The 17,567-nt window shown below is 51.5% G+C and overlaps 2 protein-coding genes across 2 annotated transcripts; both read right to left on the bottom strand.

The window, feature by feature from the left end:
* Positions 1–1,049: 1,049 nt before the first annotated feature.
* LOC138731208 (keratin, type I cytoskeletal 14) lies at positions 1,050–6,171 on the bottom strand. The gene is made up of 8 exons (XM_069877016.1): positions 5,631–6,171; positions 3,767–3,849; positions 3,221–3,377; positions 2,798–2,959; positions 2,577–2,702; positions 2,240–2,460; positions 1,859–1,908; positions 1,050–1,360 (listed from the first exon to the last, which is right to left on the bottom strand). Exons 1-8 carry the CDS (start codon positions 6,114–6,116, stop codon positions 1,263–1,265), a joined length of 1,383 nt encoding a protein of 460 aa, XP_069733117.1. The 5' UTR covers positions 6,117–6,171; the 3' UTR covers positions 1,050–1,262.
* Positions 6,172–11,159: 4,988 nt separating this feature from the next.
* LOC138731209 (keratin, type I cytoskeletal 14-like) lies at positions 11,160–16,098 on the bottom strand. Its single transcript, XM_069877017.1, has 8 exons — positions 15,558–16,098; positions 14,258–14,340; positions 13,525–13,681; positions 12,848–13,009; positions 12,627–12,752; positions 12,290–12,510; positions 11,789–11,826; positions 11,160–11,422 (listed from the first exon to the last, which is right to left on the bottom strand). Exons 1-8 carry the CDS (start codon positions 16,041–16,043, stop codon positions 11,325–11,327), a joined length of 1,371 nt encoding a protein of 456 aa, XP_069733118.1. The 5' UTR covers positions 16,044–16,098; the 3' UTR covers positions 11,160–11,324.
* Positions 16,099–17,567: the final 1,469 nt, after the last annotated feature.

Raw genomic sequence — 17,567 nt, 5'->3', positions numbered from 1 at the left:
CCATTTCTGTTTGTCTAAGGCCCGAATCTGTACTCCTGAGGTGGCTGATGAACACAACTGGACAGAGCTCCCACCTCCCCACGGGTGGAACACAGAAAGCTCTGAGCAACCAGGTCCAGAGGGAGGTGTCCCTGCCCATGACGGGGTTGGAACTGGATGGGCTTTAAGGTCCCTTCCAATCCAAACTATTCCATGATTCTATGTTTCTATGATTAAGTTGGATTTAAGTGATTCCATCAGGCTTTTGGGTCTAAAGTGATTTCCTCTCTTAACATTTGGCTGGTGTGTGACTGGTGCAGCATCGCCTTGGTCCCTGTGTCATTCTCCAGGAGTGGACAAAGGCAAACTTGATTGCTGGCTGCCCATGCACGAGCTGCGTCACCTAATCCTGTGCTTACCTGCACACGGTGTTGACATACAACAACCTGTTCGTGTGCCTCGAGAGGGATTTCTACTAGATGCCATAGTGATAATAAGTTATTGCTACTTATCCCTCTGCGGATTAAGCAATGGTTACTCTGGAACCTGCCAAGTTCAGCCCTCAGGCAGCACAAAAAGATCTGTGTAAAAGGTTTGTACAGTATGCCTAATAGTATGATTTAAAGACAGGTAAATAAGGCGTGTGTGTAGGATTTGCCAGCCAGTCTGCTGTTGTGCTCGTGTCTCAGCATTGCGCACACGATGGTAGCAGTCTGGCTGAAGTCATTGAAGTTCAGCTTAGAGGAGAAAGTGATTCTTTAGGATACCATGGGAACTGAGCTTTATTTTGTTGGCTTTAATTATCAGTAGTGTGACAGGGACGTTGACCTCAAACATCATCCTTCTGTCATTGCCCTCATTTCATATCAAGTATCAAACATACCTTGTTTGTGCCTCAGTCAGTTCCTTGACTTCAGTGGAAAAATCTGTCTCAAATTATTTTCACCCGTATCCCCCCACTCCTCTCCTCTCGCTAGCTGCTTCTTAAGGTTTTTTAGGACTTTCCCTGGCACGAGCACGCAACCCCGAGGCTTCGAGAGATCCTGTATCAGTGACAGACAAGTCTGCAGTTGCATGAACAAGGAAAAAAAGCTTTATTAAATGTGTACAGAGTGCACAGCGGCACCCTCAGGAAATTAAGGTGAAAGGGGGAGGAGGAGGAGAAGACTGAAGCCGACTGCTTTCCTTGTCACGACCCCATCACACGTGGCCTCGGACAGGTCTTGGTTCAGCTCGCCGCTCTCTCGAGGCGGGGGTCGAGGTCCACGGAGCCGCTTGCTCTCCTAACGGGTGGTGAGCGCAACCTGCTCGCGGGAGGAAACCACCTTCCCGTCCTGCACCTCCTCGACGATTGTGCGCACCTGGCGGGAGGTTGTCGTGACTGCAAATGGACAGTGGAGAAGAATTATCCAGGTGCCAGGAGAGAGGGAAATTTTTAACGTGTTATCAGACGTTACATGTTCTGGAAGGTACTGGAAAATGCAGTTTTAAACAACCCCTCGTGGGCTGGGAAGAGGGAAAAGCCAGGCCGAAGGGAAGGCTCAAGAAGGCAAAAGCCACACTGCTAAATGTGTGGCGTCACTTGGTTTTCCAGGTCTGTGTCAAGCCGGAACGCTGGCTGCTCAGTCACAAGGCTTGTTCAAGGCAAGCGATTCTTGTGGTAAAGGAGCAGAAGGTCTGTCTTTTCCTGACAGCCTGTTCCTGCGGTTAGCGGCCGTAGGATGTGCGCAGGCTCTCCTGACCTGCTGTCACTGGTTCAGCCAGCGAGGCGGCACGGCACGCCCGGGAGTGCTTTGCCCTCCCATCTATTTGACGGCTGCTCTAAAAGCAGCTCTCAAAGGTGTCTGTTATAAATGAGTGTAGCAGAACAGGCTCTTACCGTCCCTGCCAGAGTGTGAGGCCATAGCAGAGGAGTACTGGGAAGAGATGCTACAAGAGAGGGAGATAAACAAAAACAAGTTAGGGACAAAATCATTGCTTATTGCTACATGGGCTCTGTATTCAGGCAGGAGAACAAGAAAAGTCTCATTGCAGTTGGTAAAGCCACTGTTCTGTGTGGGGTCTCTTGGAGAACTGAGTGACCACTGCCCCATCCAGCAGTGCAGGCAGAGACTGGGGACAGAGCCACTGAGCATCTGTGGCTGGGGTAAACATAATGATGAAGTCTGAAAGCTGCAGTCAGAGTCCTCAGACAGCATATTTTGTGTCTGTTACCCATCTCCTCCTGACATGCCCTCCCAAGCAAAGCCCCTCTACGTACTGGGCATCCTCGCCCTCCAGCAGCCGGCGGTACGTGGCGATCTCCTGCTCCAGGCGGCCTTTGACGTCCAGGAGGACCTTGTACTCCTGGTTCTGGCGCTCCATGTCACAGCGCAGCTCGGCCAGCTGCTCCTCCACGCTGGTGATCAGCACCTGCAGCTGGGCCAGCTGGGTGCCGTAGCGAGCTTCTGTGTCGGCCAGGGTGCCCTCCAACGCCGCTTTCTGCGTGCAGAGGGGAGGGACGCGTTCAGGGGGAAGGAAGGGTGAGAGGATTGGGGATATCCATGCATCCCCTGACCTGCGAGCCCCCCACCCTCTGGAGAACCAGCCCCTCGTACCGTGCTGAGTTGAGACTGCAGGTCGATCTCCAGGCTCTGGATGGTGCGTCGTAGCTCTGTGATCTCCGTCTTGCCACTCTGAAGCTGCTCCGTGTTGATGGCCACCTCCCGGTTCAGCTCTTCCGTCTGCAACGAGGCAAAACCATGTCATTCCAGCCCCACCAAGCAGGCGCAGCCTTGGGTCCCTCGCATCCCGCTCCGCTGCCGGCGAGCCAGCTCACCTTGGTGAAGAACCACTGCTCGGCGTCCCTGCGGTTCTTTTCGGCCAGGCTCTCGTACTGCTCCCTCATCTCAGCCAGGATCTTGGTGAGGTCGACTCCAGGAGCAGCATCCATCTCCACGCTGATCTCTCCACCCACCTGCCCTCGCAGGGCATTCATTTCCTGACAGAAGAGAGACATATGATGCACATCAGAGTGAAATCAGTATATTCTCATCATGTCAAATTTCTTATTTGCACCCAAGAATAAGAGTCCCACAGACCTTCTCCCAGAGGTCTTGTCCAAAGGGATCATTTCCCTCTCCCTTACCCATTTGAGTGTCTCCTGACAGCCCTGATTGCAGAGACACTCCTGCACATTTAATCTCACCCCTTTCCATTGTGCAGTTTCTAGGTCCCAGTCTGAACCTTGCTCTGTGCTCACCTCCTCATGGTTCTTCTTCAGATAAGCCAGCTCCTCCTTCAGGTTCTCGATCTGCATCTCCAGGTCAGCTCTGGCCAGAGTCAGCTCATCCAGGACTCTGCGCAGCCCGTTGATGTCGGCCTCCACGCTCATGCGCAGAGCCTGCTCTGTCTCAAACCTGGGGACACACACACAGTTGCACCGTGCGACCCAGCTGGTACAGGTCCTTTCTTGTTGTTTTTTTCTCCAGCTTGGCCTATTTCTGCCAAGCATCCTTCATTAAATGTGCACGCACAGCTCTCCACAGTGCAGGGATGTCCAGACTGTGCAGTGTCCAGGAAGAGCTACAGCTCTTCCCAAATCATAGAATCATAGAATCACCAGGTTGGAAAAGACCCATTGGATCATCGAGTCCAACCATTCCCATCAAATACTAAACCAAATGTCACATTTCTACTGAGCTGTGACCATGTGAAGCAACTTCAGTTGCAGAAAGCAAAGAAAAGCCTTAAAGACATGGGCTTTTCTCTCCCTCCTTGTAAGAAATATTGAAGGTATTGGACTTACTTGGTTCTGAAGTCATCAGCTGCCAGCCTGGCATTGTCAATCTGCAAGACGATGTTGGCATTTTCGACGGTTGCAGCAAGAATCTGGGGGAGTGGAGAGAAGAAAGAGAAAGAGTGAAAAGGTAATTCCAGAAAATAGCCTTCTGCTGCCTGAGCTCCCAGTCGGAAGGACTGGAGCAGCACTGAACCTCCTGCCTGTTGGACTGGACTTCCACACGGACTCTGCAAAGAGAGACACAGGATACTAGATGGAACTAAATGATCTTAAAGGTCCCTTCCAACCCAAACCATTCTACGATTCTGTGATATCCATGTTCAATCTCCCATTGGCACTGGGAGTGCTGGAGTGACATCCCTGGATGCTCAACCACACTCAGAATCCCAGCAGTGCTTTGTCTGGTAATGCTGAACGGCCCAGCTGAGAAGGAAAAAAAGGGTTGAGGAAGGAGTGTCTTGTGCCTAAACAGTTTTGCTTTTCTAATTACACCTGAGGTGCAAATATTTGCTCTGGGATTTTGCAAATTATTGGCCATTTAATGAGCAGTAATTTCTGTAGCCACAAGCTAATAAAAAGCTCTCACTGCATTCTGATGCTTCAGGGGATATCCAAGCTATAATCCAGGAGGATTGATGTGGTCATTTTCCAGCTGCAGGGCAGGAGGGGAGGGAAGTGGCTGCCTCCCTCTGGATGATGAGCAGAGGGTTTCTCTGAGACCCAGCACTTTAGTGCTTGAATCTGGAGGTGGTTTCTGCCTCCACATGTCCTGTGCTCCACATCAGAGCACACTTCACTTGATGGAATTCGAAGAAAAGTTTTATATATGAGGCAAAAACCTTTCACCCCAAGGTGAAAGCAAAGAGAAGGGTTAAAAAACGGAAAAATTCCAGATATGTGAATTCCTCCACAGTTTGGCCCCTGAGCCTGTCCAGGCTGCTGGCCCATGGCTCTGGAATTCCCTCTCGGGTGTCGCAATGACCCAACCACCTACACCTCCAGCCCCTCCAGCGGCGCCTGGGCTGACTAAGGCTGCTGTCACCTCATGCAGGCAATGGCGAAGGACCAGGCAATCAGCTTATGATGAGTAACGTGGGCAGAGAGAGGACAGAGGTGGCAGAGTAGGAGAGGAGGGACAGATATCGGTGCTTTTGTCCAAGGACCTTTGCCTAAAGTCGGCTGGGGAGCTGCTAAGGATGAAGAAAGGAGCTTGGCTGTGGTTTCATCCACTGCGTTTGGAGCAGGGCACACACCTAACCAGCACCTACCACAGCCCACTGTGTTCTCACTCCTGGATGTCCATTTGTGTCTCTTTGCACCTCCCAAACAACAGGAGGACCATAGGGCAGCTTCTTTCTTCTCTAACCTTTGCCTCAAGCCTCCTATCAGGCTAGGAAAGGTCTTATTTGTAAGAAATATATGAGAGTGAGTTGGCATCTCCATTTGCGTGGCATTCAGTAGTGAACAGGGCTGAAAAGAGCATTATCCCTGCCTGCAGAGGGAGCTCAGAGGGGGCACAAAAAGCAGGGGAGGAGGGCAGGAAATGACTGATGTGGGTGGGAGCACCTTGTAGCATCAGATAACCTGAACCAACGCCCAGTACCCTCTGACTCCTGCTTTCCTGCCTGTCTTTCTCCCTACGCTGCAACAGACGATAGAAACCCATCTTTGTGCCTTGTGGAGGACATGACCAAGAAACTGCTCGTCATAAATGATGACTCTTATTTCTAAGCATCCTTTCTCTCCCTTCTCTCTTTTCCTGTCTTATTACCTGTCATTTGTTAATACTCTTCCCTTCAGCTACTGGGAACACGGTCATCTTTTTAAAAGTGATTTTAATGAAGATGTCTTGGTAATCACAGCATCCTACCTTGTTCCTGAGCTCCTCGATAGTCTTGTAGTAGGGGCTGTAGTCACGCTCTGGACCAGGCGTCTGCTTCTTGTACCATTCCCTGATCTTGACCTCCAGGTCGGTGTTGGCCTCCTCCAGGGCACGCACCTTGTCCAGGTAGGAGGCCAGGCGGTCGTTGAGGTTCTGCATCGTCTCCTTTTCCCCAACCAGGAGGACACTATCACCGCCTCCAAAGCCGGCTCCAAAGCCGGCCCCATAGCTACCCCCAAAGCCACTGCCGAGGCCCCCTCCTACGCTGCTGCAGTAGCTGCCCCCGTAGCCACTTCCGAGCCCCGAGACGATGCGGGAGGAGACAGAGTAGCTGCTAGAGCCTCCATGGACACTGGGGGCCCTGTAGCCTCCTCCGCCAACACGCACGGAGGAAAGCCTGCTGGAGCCTCCAGACGGGCCCCCAAATCCCTTGAGGGACGTGGAGGAGGAGAATTGCCGGACAGTGGTGCTCATGGCGAAGGCTGGTGGAGCGGGAGGGCTGAGGAGAGACACCGGCTCGGCAGAGCAGACAGCGAGTGCTGCTTCCCCCGGCTGGGAGCCCTTTATAGCCCGGGCAGGAGGCGTTGCCCACACTTTTTTTTTTTTCTGTTGCATTCCCGATGATTTTCATCACTCCTAAAATCTGAGCCAACTTCCAGAATCATCATTTTTGCCTTTGTTCTATTCACGGGGGGTTTTTTGTCCTATTCCACTAGAAACGTTTTATCTCACCGAGGGCGTCTTTATGCTTCTTCCGTTTCCAAGTAAATAGTCAGGTGTGATTCAAAGTAGGAGGCTCCTTGCTCAGGGCTACATTTTAATGCTGCTTTGTACAGTTAGCTCTGAAACTGAGCTATTCACACAGCGTTTCAGTGGAGTGAAAGTCAACATCTCTTTTCCTGTATATTTTTGTCCCAGGTACTCCAGTTTCCCACCTCAGCTCCGCACGCCTGCAGGGACAAGAGCCGCGTCCTCAAGCCCTGGACGTTCATCCACAGTCCCGTGAGTACAAAGTGCTGGAAGGAACTTGGCTCTGAGTCCTGGAAATACAAATCCTCTCTTTTATCCACAGAGAGAGGGATGATCTGTAATGAAAAAGCAATGAAAAGGGAGCTCAAGCTTCAGGGGTCGTACAGTTTTCACATCGGGGACCACCCAAGAGCGGAGGAATATGAAAAGGCAATAAGCAGGGGATGTTTTGTCTTGTTTGTTGTGAACAAGATCTTAGGGAACCATTCAGAAGGGGCAAGGGATAGTTACTAGCTGGAATAACTTAAAAATTATGAGATGCCTCAGGAAAGAATGAGGAATAGCATAAAGTAGATGAAGGAAAAAAGTTCCTGGACTCTAAGCACTGTGAACAAGAGCACAAAGTCACCAGTAACATAGCCTAGCAGCTAATGCTAATGATGTTTTCTGTGATTAACATCTCAAACAGTGGTGACCAGGGAGGGCAACTTCAGTTTGAGTTTGGAATTTACAGCTGCCTCCTAAACAGAGCTCCAGGAGAGATAATGCTTGCCTTTGAAGAGCAAAAAGGCTCAAAAACTGCACGCCCCAGGCATGGTCCAGCTCTGCGGGCTGCTCTCCCTGCTGACCTGCGTCACGTAGAAACCACAGATCTGAGTGTCACTAGCTAATAATGCAGGGTGTGGAGGAGAAGGTATTTCTCATGTGTGTACACGGTGAACTGTCTCCGCAGGCAGGCCCCAACAGCCCCTTCCCAAGAGCCAAGTCTTCCTTAGATCATTTGCCAAGGGAGGGGGGAGAGGGTATTGAAGTAAGCACCAGGGGCACGTGTCCAAGTAGCTTTGAAGGGCACGACTCCCTCCCCTCGATCTGGAGAAGGCTGGAAACGGTACAGGAGTGGGATGTGTCCTTGGACTATCAGGAGCTGGCTGCTATGGAGAAGCACGGCTAGCGACGTTCCCATTTGCCACTGGTGAGTAGAGACAAGCCTGTACGTCTCGGGGAACTGGAGAAGAGGAATCTGCTCTGTTTGCTTTGGCCAGAGGATGGGTTCAGTCTCTTGGCGGCAGCATCTTCTTGTCGCGTGAGCACCAGGAGACGGGCATGGAGCCGGCAGACGCCCACTTTCTGCTCACCTTCCCCAGGTGCAGATGGCAAAGGTGCAGCGGCGCGGGGGCAGCAGGGACGTGTAGCTCTGAGGAATGTGCTTTCTTCACTTCCTCACCTTCACCTGGGTGATGCAAGGGCACAACTGGGCTGTCATAGAATCACAGAATCATAGAATAACCAGGTTGGAAGAGACCCACCGGATCATCGAGTACAACCATTCCCATCAAACACTAACCCATGTCCCTCAGCACCTCGTCCACCCGTCCCTTAAACCCCTCCAGGGAAGGGGACTCAACCCCCTCCCTGGGCAGCCTCTGCCAGTGCTCAGTGACCCTTTCTGTGAAAAATTTTTTCCTAATGTCCAGCCTGACCCTCCCCTGGTGGAGCTTGAGGCCATTCCCTCTCGTCCTGTCCCCTGTCCCTTGGGAGAAGAGCCCAGCTCCCTCCTCTCCACAACCTCCTTTCAGGGAGTTGCAGAGAGCAATGAGGTCTCCCCTCAGCCTCCTCTTCTCCAGGCTAAACACCCCCAGCTCTCTCAGCCACTCCTCCAGCCCCCTCACCAGCTTCGTTGCTCTTCTCTGGACTCGCTCCAGAGCCTCAACATCCTTCTTGTGGTGAGGGGCCAGAACTGACCCCAGGATTCGAGGTTTGGTCTCGCCAGTGCCGAGTCCAGAGGGAGAAGAACCTCCCTGGACCTGCTGGTCACGCCGTTTCTGATACAAGTCCTTGCTGCTTGCAGGGGTGGCAGGAGAAAGGGGGGACATCAGTGACAAAACAGCCCCCATGCAAGTCCAAACCCTCAGCTCTGACATGACAAAAACCTTTTGGAGAGGGCAGCTAAACGGAGCAACCAGCTTCCCACATGGAAGATGAACTGTCACAGTGTTACAAGGTTCACAGCGTGTTGGTTCTTTACATTAAATTGCATTTTCTTTCATCTTTTGTTTCCTACTTAACTGCTGTGTCATAAAAATCCACATTGCTCAAAATATCTGTGATATTTTGATAATACCACAAGGCAGCAATTAAAATCACAAGGTGTTAATTAAGACTTAAAACAACATATTAAAATTTCTAAGCCTTTATTTACATGACCTCCCATTGAACACAACCACAAATGACTGCACAGTGTTCGTAGCATGCTGTCTTGAAAATAAAAGGCTGATTATTAATTAGTCGGGCTTTGCCACTGTTTCATGAGCACAGGCACACGCGGAGCCTGGGTTTTTACACCTTCCAGAGTCCGAATGCTGGTTCTACAGCATAAGAGTAATTTCTTGGTAGCAAACGTGTGTTTAACTACACGATTCTGCCTTACTTAAGGAGTAAAATGGCAATGAAGTTCTGGCTCCAAACATACAAATCAGCAGGCCTGGGAGATCATAGAAGCATGGAATGGGTTGGGTTGGAAGGGACCTCAAAGCCCATCCAGTTCCAACCCTCCTGCCATGGGCAGGGACACCTCCCACTGGATCAGGGGCTCCCAGCCCCATCCAACCTGGCCTTGAACCCCTCCAGGGATGGGGCAGCCACCCCTGCTCTGGGCAACCTGGGCCAGGGCCTCCTCCCCCTCACAGGAAAACATTTCTTCCTGAGATCTCATCTCAATCTCTCCTTTTTCAGCTCTAAACTGTTCCCCCTCATCTAATCCCTGCACTCCCTAAGATGAATCTACCTGGACAAGGACACTTCTCTGTTTACTTCAGCGCACTCATAGTTTGCCTGTTGAGCTGTAATAGGAAAGAGCCCTAAAATGAGCTGAAAAGCCGCACCTTAAGTGGTGTTTAATGTCAGATGAGCTCAGTGTAGCCTGGAAGTCAAACGTCTTCCTGGGCTAAAGCACCGCTGTCTGAGCCCCACCTCGAGCTGCCGCTGCATAAGCCACCGCCTGCAGCTCCTCCTCAGCAAGTTGCTTAAGGCCAGAGCTAATTATTAAAGCAGGAAAGAATCAGCATCTATTTTCCACACCTCCCTCACCATTTGCAGTAGCAGGAGTAGTTAGAACAGGGGATTTTGTTAGCAAAGTGTCATTTGTTGTTTCTGTGCGCAGAGCTTTCTAGGGGAAGGGTCTAAAGCGAGGGTGAATCCCAGCAAGGCTTCCTCGGCATCCCAGCAGCGGGTGTCGCAAGGGGGGCAGCTGGAGGGGCACGACCACCACGGGGGCTTTGAGGGGCTGCGAGAGCTGTTGGTGGTATCTTCACCATCCATGGGGAGAACAGGGGGGCCTTCAGGTGAGCACCTGAGGGGAGATTTCACCCCTCTGCAGCTCCAGAAGGGACGTTATGGTGAGGGGGGTGCCAGTCTCTTCTCCCAAGTAACAAGTGCGGGAGGAAATGGCCTCAAGCTGTGCCAGGGGAGGTTAAGTTGGATATTGGGAAGAATTTATTTACTGAAAGAGTGAGAAAGCACTGGACAAGGCAGCCCAAGGCAGTTGTGGAGTCTCCAGGGGTTCAAAAAGCATGTGGATGTGGCACTTTGGGAGACGGTTTAGGAGGTACGGTGGCTTTGGGCTGATGATTGGACTTGATGATCTTAGAGATCCTGTCCAACCTTAATAATTCTATGATTCTATTATTCACTGTGGGGGTCCTTTTGATCTTTTGGAAAAAAAGCCCATGAACTATCTCTTATCTCACCATAAAGTCCAGGCAGATTTTCTGGAAAACAGACTTTAAACTGCATGGCCCTAAAACGGCTCTATTCTAGGACACATCAAGTTGTGCTTCTCTGAACCATCCCATTGATTAGGAAGTTGGATTTGTGCAGCAATGAACAGAAGAATGCAGCCAAGAATGTGTCTGAACTGGCTTTCCAGGAACGACTGGGCCAGCTGACAGCAACGCGAACTGCTGCATCAGGAGCAGCCTCTGGCAGCTAGGGAGTGCCAGAAACAGCTCCCGGAGGAGTTTGGATCTTTTTGCTTGTACAGACCATACCCACCACTTCCCATCACTTGTTTTCCTCACCCTTTAGCAGTTCCTTTTGAAGCAAGAATTGCACCAAGCTGAGTTTGTATTTCTGGAGGGGTGTCAGCCAGTCTGTCCCTGCCACATGGAATCATAGAATGGTCTGGATTGGAAGGGACCTTAAAGCCCATCCAGTTTCACCCCTGCCATGGGCAGGGACACCTCCCACTGGATCAGGGGCTCCAAGCCCCATCCAACCTGGTCTTGAACCCCTCCAGGGATGGGGCAGCCACCCCTGCTCTGGGCAACCTGGGCCAGGGTCTCCCCACCCTCTCTCGACTTCCACCCACATCAGCTCTCTCCTCCGATGCAGCCAGATCTCGGGTATCATGGAATTGTAGGTTCACTGGCCCCACCACTCGGGTACCAAAGATGCAGAATGACTTTCCAGAGAGAAGGTTTTTTTCTGCAGCTCCAGAGTGGGAGAGTCTGGCTCTTCAGAGCAACAAGACAAGACCCAGGTTTGCACAAGTGTGAAGAAAAGCTTTATTTGATTTCTGAGCATGGCACAGCACTTGGAGAAAGGTTAAGGGTAGCAGGGCTGTGATAGAAAGAGAAGATGCTCTTTGTGATCTCCATAGCCAGAGCACAAAGGTTGGGATCTTCTTTTGCTTTGCTACTTGAGGTTTGCAGCACCTCAGAGGGCAGCTTGGGTGATCTGCTCGCGGGAGGAAATCACCTTCCCATCCTGGACTTCCTCGAAGATTGTGCGGATTTGACGGGTAGTGACAGGTCCTACAGCAGAGAAAGGAGGAACCGTTATTTACAGGGAAGCAGGAGAAAGTGCCTTAAAGATTTGCTTCTTGGAGCTTTCTCTTCTCCAGGCTCAACAACCCAAACTCTCTCAGCCTGTCCTGGTATGGGAGGTGCTCCAGCCCCCTGATCTCCTTGATGGCCTCTGAAACCACCTGTGGTTTCAGTCTGCACACATGATCTTCTGAAACATTCTCTGGTATGGCATAAAAGTGGTTTGCATCAATTCACATATTGAAAATATAATAAAACAGTAATTCTAGTAAATTAGTGAGGAGAGTCCGCGCTACAAAAGTGGTTAAGGATGTGACAGAGCTATGTGTGATCAGAGCTTCAGCCAAGACGTACCTTCTTTCACAGGCTGCGAGACATAGTGGGAGGACATGCTGCAGGAGGAGAAAAGAGAAGGAATGGTCAGAAACAGAAATAAAGGGAGTAGGGTCTTTCACAAAATCATTATTTAAAACCCCGCCTCTTCTTCTTGTACCAGTATGTGACTAAAATGCCTTCTGGAATCTGCCTAGTGTCAAACTTCAAGGGGAGGAAATGGTAAGGATGGTTGTGTCCCACAGGGATTCAGACACAAAGGCAGCAGACAGCCCTGTGGTACCAGCGAGCATCTGTTCCCTCCCCAGCATCACGCACACTCTGGAGGGATGGGAAGTGGATCCCAGGGATATCACAGTGCTCTGATAGCCTCTGGGCTGTTCTGGACTAATAGGGCTGAAAAGGGAGACTATTGCGTGCCACGGGTCAGGAATGGGATCACAGGATCCTCCAGGGGACACAGGTTGTTCATTTCTTATTTCCCTTGCTATTACCCATCTCGAGCAAAGCCCCTCTACGTACTGGGCATCCTCGCCCTCCAGCAGCCGGCGGTACGTGGCGATCTCCTGCTCCAGGCGGCATTTGACATCCAGGAGGACCTTGTACTCCTGGTTCTGGCGCTCCATGTCGCAGCGCAGCTCGGCCAGCTGCTCCTCCACGCTGGTGATCAGCACCTGCAGCTGGGCCAGCTGGGTGCCGTAGCGAGCTTCTGTGTCGGCCAGGGTGCCCTCCAACGCCGCTTTCTGCGTGCAGAGGGGAGGGACGCGTTCAGGGAGAAGGAAGGGTGGGAGGGTTGGGAACATCCATGCATCCCCTGACCTGCGAGCCCCCCACCCTCTGGAGAACCAGCCCCTCGTACCGTGCTGAGCTGGGCCTGCAGGTCGATCTCCAGGCTCTGGATGGTGCGTCGTAGCTCTGTGATCTCCGTCTTGCCGCTCTGAAGCTGCTCCGTGTTGATGGCCACCTCCCGGTTCAGCTCTTCCGTCTGCAACGAGGCAAAACCACGTCACTCCAGCCCCACCAAGCAGGCGCAGCCTTGGGTCCCTCGCATCCCGCTCCGCTGCCGGCGAGCCAGCTCACCTTGGTGAAGAACCACTGCTCGGCGTCCCTGCGGTTCTTTTCAGCCAGGCTCTCGTACTGCTCCCTCATCTCAGCCAGGATCTTGGTGAGGTCGACTCCAGGAGCAGCATCCATCTCCACGCTGATCTCTCCACCCACCTGCCCTCGCAGGGCATTCATTTCCTGACAGAAGAGAGAAACCCATCCTCATGCAATCAAACCGTCAGCATATGAGGGTGTTCCTCTCAAGAGAGAGTTTTTCAGGAAAGGTAGCATCCCGTGGCAGGTATTTCTCAGGGGGATCAATAGGGAGCAAAGCAAAGCTTTTGCTCCACAATCACAAATAAAATAATCCAAATTCTTAAGAAGTGTCTATCTCAGTGAATTCATCAGAGAATAAATCAGAGCCCAAAGTTGCTTAATTTCTCAGGAGATTGACTTTCTGGTTCTGAAGCTGCTAGGAATGTTGATAAGTCTCTGACCGCTACAGTGGACATTACTGACATAAGTGGTGTCTGTGTTTTATAGAGGCTCTGCAGAGGATGTGCTGCTGTCCCAAATGGATCATCTCTACTTCCTAACCAGCACTTTTCATCTTCTTCCCAGCAACTCAAAATTCAGCAGAGCTGTCAAGGTTGGACCTGACCTCATATTTCTGGGCCCAGGCTGGACTTTTTTGAGCTTTGCTCTGTGCTCACCTCCTCATGGTTCTTCTTCAGATAAGCCAGCTCCTCCTTCAGGTTCTCGATCTGCATCTCCAGGTCAGCTCTGGCCAGGGTCAGCTCATCCAGGACTCTGCGCAGCCCGTTGATGTCAGCCTCCACACTCAGGCGCAGAGCCTGCTCCGTCTCAAACCTGGGGACACAAGAACAGTCACAAAAGTTGCACAGGCTCTTGCCCAGCTGGGGACAGAGCACCTCGGTTTGTTGTTCCCCCGTGCCGCTACCATCGTGTCAATACTGCACAACCCCCCTGGTGCATGGACAACCCTCTGATGGTGAATGCAGGGGAGCAAGAGATAAAACAGTGTCCGTCTGACTCCAGAGCATCACCATGACCCTGATGTCACTGAGCCTTGAAGCTCGGTCTGGGCTTTGCTGAGCTACACACACACACATGAAATGCACAGCAGAGGCACAGTGGAAGTTCTCTGTACAGGAGAGCTCGTACCACAGAGGAACAAGCAATGGGAATAAAATGGTGAAGGTTTTGATGGAAGAACTGTTCCCCCTCAGCCTATCCCTGCTCTAACAGATCCATCTCCTTCCTGTGCTGAGGATTCCAGGACTGAACACAGTAACCAGCTGTTGCACCTTCAGTTTGAAGGCTTTGTTTCCACATAGCCTTTTTGGGGTTTGGATGGGATTCTCTCCTCATTTCATCAAACATCCCTGCAGATTTTGTTCCATTTTTCCAGGAAATGTGGCTTACTTGGTCCTGAAGTCATCGGCTGTCAGCCTGGCATTGTCAATCTGCAGGAGGAGGTTAGCGTTGTCAACTGTGGCCACCAGGACCTGGAGGAAGGAATATAAAGCACCAAATGAATGTCAAGAACATCTCCTGGCTGACCAGGGCATGGGAGCAGAAGTGAGACTGTCAGGACAGGAACAGTTTTGGGAAGCTTGGGGTTTCCTTAGCAGAGGCGTGTGATGAACCAGGACAAGGGAGACACAGCTGAGAGTGACTGCAGGAAGGGGCTGGTTACTCTGTGACCTCCCTTTCCAAAAATCCTTTGGGAAGTATTTCAAAAGGCAGCATGAAGCCACGTGAGCTGTGTGAGATCTCATGAGGCATTTGTTCCCATGCTGCAGGGCATGTGCTGATTATGCAAGGGTCAAGGAGGAATCACCTGCTTCCCAGAGCACCAAGCTCTGCAGGAGAGATGGATCAGAAGGAAGTTCCTGCTTGACAAACCCATTTGTTCTGGGATGGATTTAATGTTTTGACTGCAGAAATGGAGCAAAATGCACTAAGCAGGTGCCTTCAGCATCTGATTTTTGTATTACAAAAACCAGGAGCAAATGATCCACACTGGGAGAAGGTTCCAGTCAGATTCTGGGAGGCCACCAGGAGAGGGAGAGAAAAGAATTCCCTGCATCATTTGTCAGCTGTCCTGCAGCTCCAGCTCTACTCTGCCTTCTTTTGTGTTTACTGGGAGCAATTCACACTTAAGAAGGAACAGAGAAGGACAAAGTATACTTTTGAGTATTGCCTCCAAAACTGGATGGTAGAAATCAAATCAGAGCAGAGAGAAATCCCTTCGGAGCTGCCTGGGTGGGTGGCATCGAACCCAGCCCTGGGGCAGTGACTGCCAAAAGGAGGAGAAAAGGCAGTTCCCTCTTTTTCTCTTTAGCATCCAAACCACATCAATAGGTAGAGCTGAAACAAGTTTGCAAATTCTTTGAGGTCTACAACTTTCTCTGCACGTTCATTTTAAACTCAAGCAATGTCATGCGTTATCAAGGCAGACTTGTGCCTCATTCTTCATTTTTGCATTACGTTCTCTTACATCTGCTTCTTCCAGTGAAAACTGCCATTCGCTCCACCTGGAAGGATGTAATAAAAAGCTGACATAGAGACATCTCTGAATTCCCAGCCTGGTGCCCTGCGTGTGCATCTAAGACACTTCTTACGCCACCATTAGTGCTGACTAATTACAGAGGGAGCAGTCAGTGTTTCTGCTTCCTCTCAGGTAACGAGACATCCCACAGTGTTAATCACAGCATCCTACCTGGTTCCTGAGCTCCTCGATAGTCCTGTAGTAGGGGCTGTAGTCACGCTCTGGACCAGGCGCCTGCTTCTTGTACCATTCCCTGATCTTGACCTCCAGGTCGGTGTTGGCCTCCTCCAGGGCACGCACCTTGTCCAGGTAGGAGGCCAGGCGGTCGTTGAGGTTCTGCATCGTCTCCTTTTCCCCAACCAGGAGGACACTATCACCGCCTCCAAAGCCGGCTCCAAAGCCGGCCCCATAGCTACCCCCAAAGCCACTGCCGAGGCCCCCTCCTACGCTGCTGCAGTAGCTGCCCCCGTAGCCACTTCCGAGCCCCGAGACGATGCGGGAGGAGACAGAGTAGCTGCTAGAGCCTCCATGGACACTGGGGGCCCTGTAGCCTCCTCCGCCAACACGCACGGAGGAAAGCCTGCTGGAGCCTCCAGACGGGCCCCCAAATCCCTTGAGGGACGTGGAGGAGGAGAATTGCCGGACAGTGGTGCTCATGGCGAAGGCTGGTGGAGCGGGAGGGCTGAGGAGAGACACCGGCTCGGCAGAGCAGACAGCGAGTGCTGCTTCCCCCGGCTGGGAGCCCTTTATAGCCCGGGCAGGAGGCGTTGCCCACGCTTTTCGTCACCCCTGACAGCTTGAGCCAAATTCCAGTATCATCATTTTTCTCTCCCCAGTTTCATGTCTTTTGTCACTTCCCACTAGAAGCACCGTGGCGGAGAGGATCTCCTCCTTCCGCTTCAGTTCCCTGCACCCCGTGATTCAGACCAAAGGCGCCTTGCTCACGGCTACATTTTAACATTTCACTCTTGCACCTGAAACACGGAGGTGCTCACTCCACCTCCACCCCGCTGCTCCTTGGTGAATCCTCTGTGATGTGCCAAGCCGACCACAAGTGTCTCCTATCATTAAAAATCCACATTTCTCTTTATTTGCTTGTTTAAAGAGTCTAAAGCCAACAAAAGCTGCTGACTCCAGACTTCTGCACATCCATAATCTTTCTATGGGCTGATGGAAATTTTCCCGTCAGGACCTCTACCCAGGACAAGCTCAGACCTGGCGGGTTTGTGAACTGATACCGCATTTGGCAGAAATCTTGTAGCTCAGAAGAGAAGAAACTCTGGTAATTTCTGCTTACGTACTGGTCTGGGGTGAATCTCCACAGGGGCTGGAAAGTCCCTACAACAGTGGGAGTTTAAAGGGAGATGTTCCCCAAGTGCCTCACCTTTCACAGCTTCTGCAGAATCAGCCTGTGACTTCCAAGAGATTTGTAGCGGCTGAAAATTTCTGTGCCACAGTTTATTCTATCTCATTGCTGAGGTGGGTTTTAATGCTTAAATAATCTAAATCAGAGAAAAAGCAATGGAGCTGCATTAGACAGGATGCATTATGTGTAATTCCTGGTGGGAGGAGTGTGATCAGTCCTTATCAGTCCTTATCACTGCTTGTGCCTGCCTGCAGATGTGCTTTTTCCTCCACATCTGCAGCTGCGAGACCCGATGCTGATGCGACAGCAGGATCAGCAGAGCTGGTATCACAAGCAGCGATGGGCAAGGTACAACAAACACAGCGGTGAGGAGTGAGAGCGCTGCGACCACCACGGGGCAGAGGCTTTAAACGGGACCACGTAGAGAAGACGCAGAGATGAGGCAATGCAGCCACCCAATAGACACGCCTGCCCCGCGCTATTAAGGGATTGACACGGTGATTATAGCGATGCGGCTGGACAGGTATTAGCGTGAAAAAACAAAAGCAACAGAGAACGAGGAAGGGAGACACTGCACTGTTTTCTCCTTTGTTGGGAATAAAAACTCCCTTTCGTGCCGTGGCGCCAGGTCTCGCAGTGTACAGTGGAAAATCGCACGCCCAGCCTGCTGGCCCGCCTGGCTCCAGCGATGTCATGCGTGGATAAGAGAAGTTATTTTTCCCTTTAGCAGAGGTGTCTGTGAGGCAGTGAGAGGGAGTTACAGGGATTAGGAACCCTTTTGTGCTTTCTCTCCTGTGATGATCTCCTTCCTTCCC

This window comes from Phaenicophaeus curvirostris, chromosome 26, assembly GCF_032191515.1.
Source record: "Phaenicophaeus curvirostris isolate KB17595 chromosome 26, BPBGC_Pcur_1.0, whole genome shotgun sequence".
Classification (NCBI taxonomy): domain Eukaryota; kingdom Metazoa; phylum Chordata; class Aves; order Cuculiformes; family Cuculidae; genus Phaenicophaeus; species Phaenicophaeus curvirostris.
Note: the sequence above shows the minus strand (reverse complement) of the source record. Positions and strands in the feature narration are given on the sequence as shown.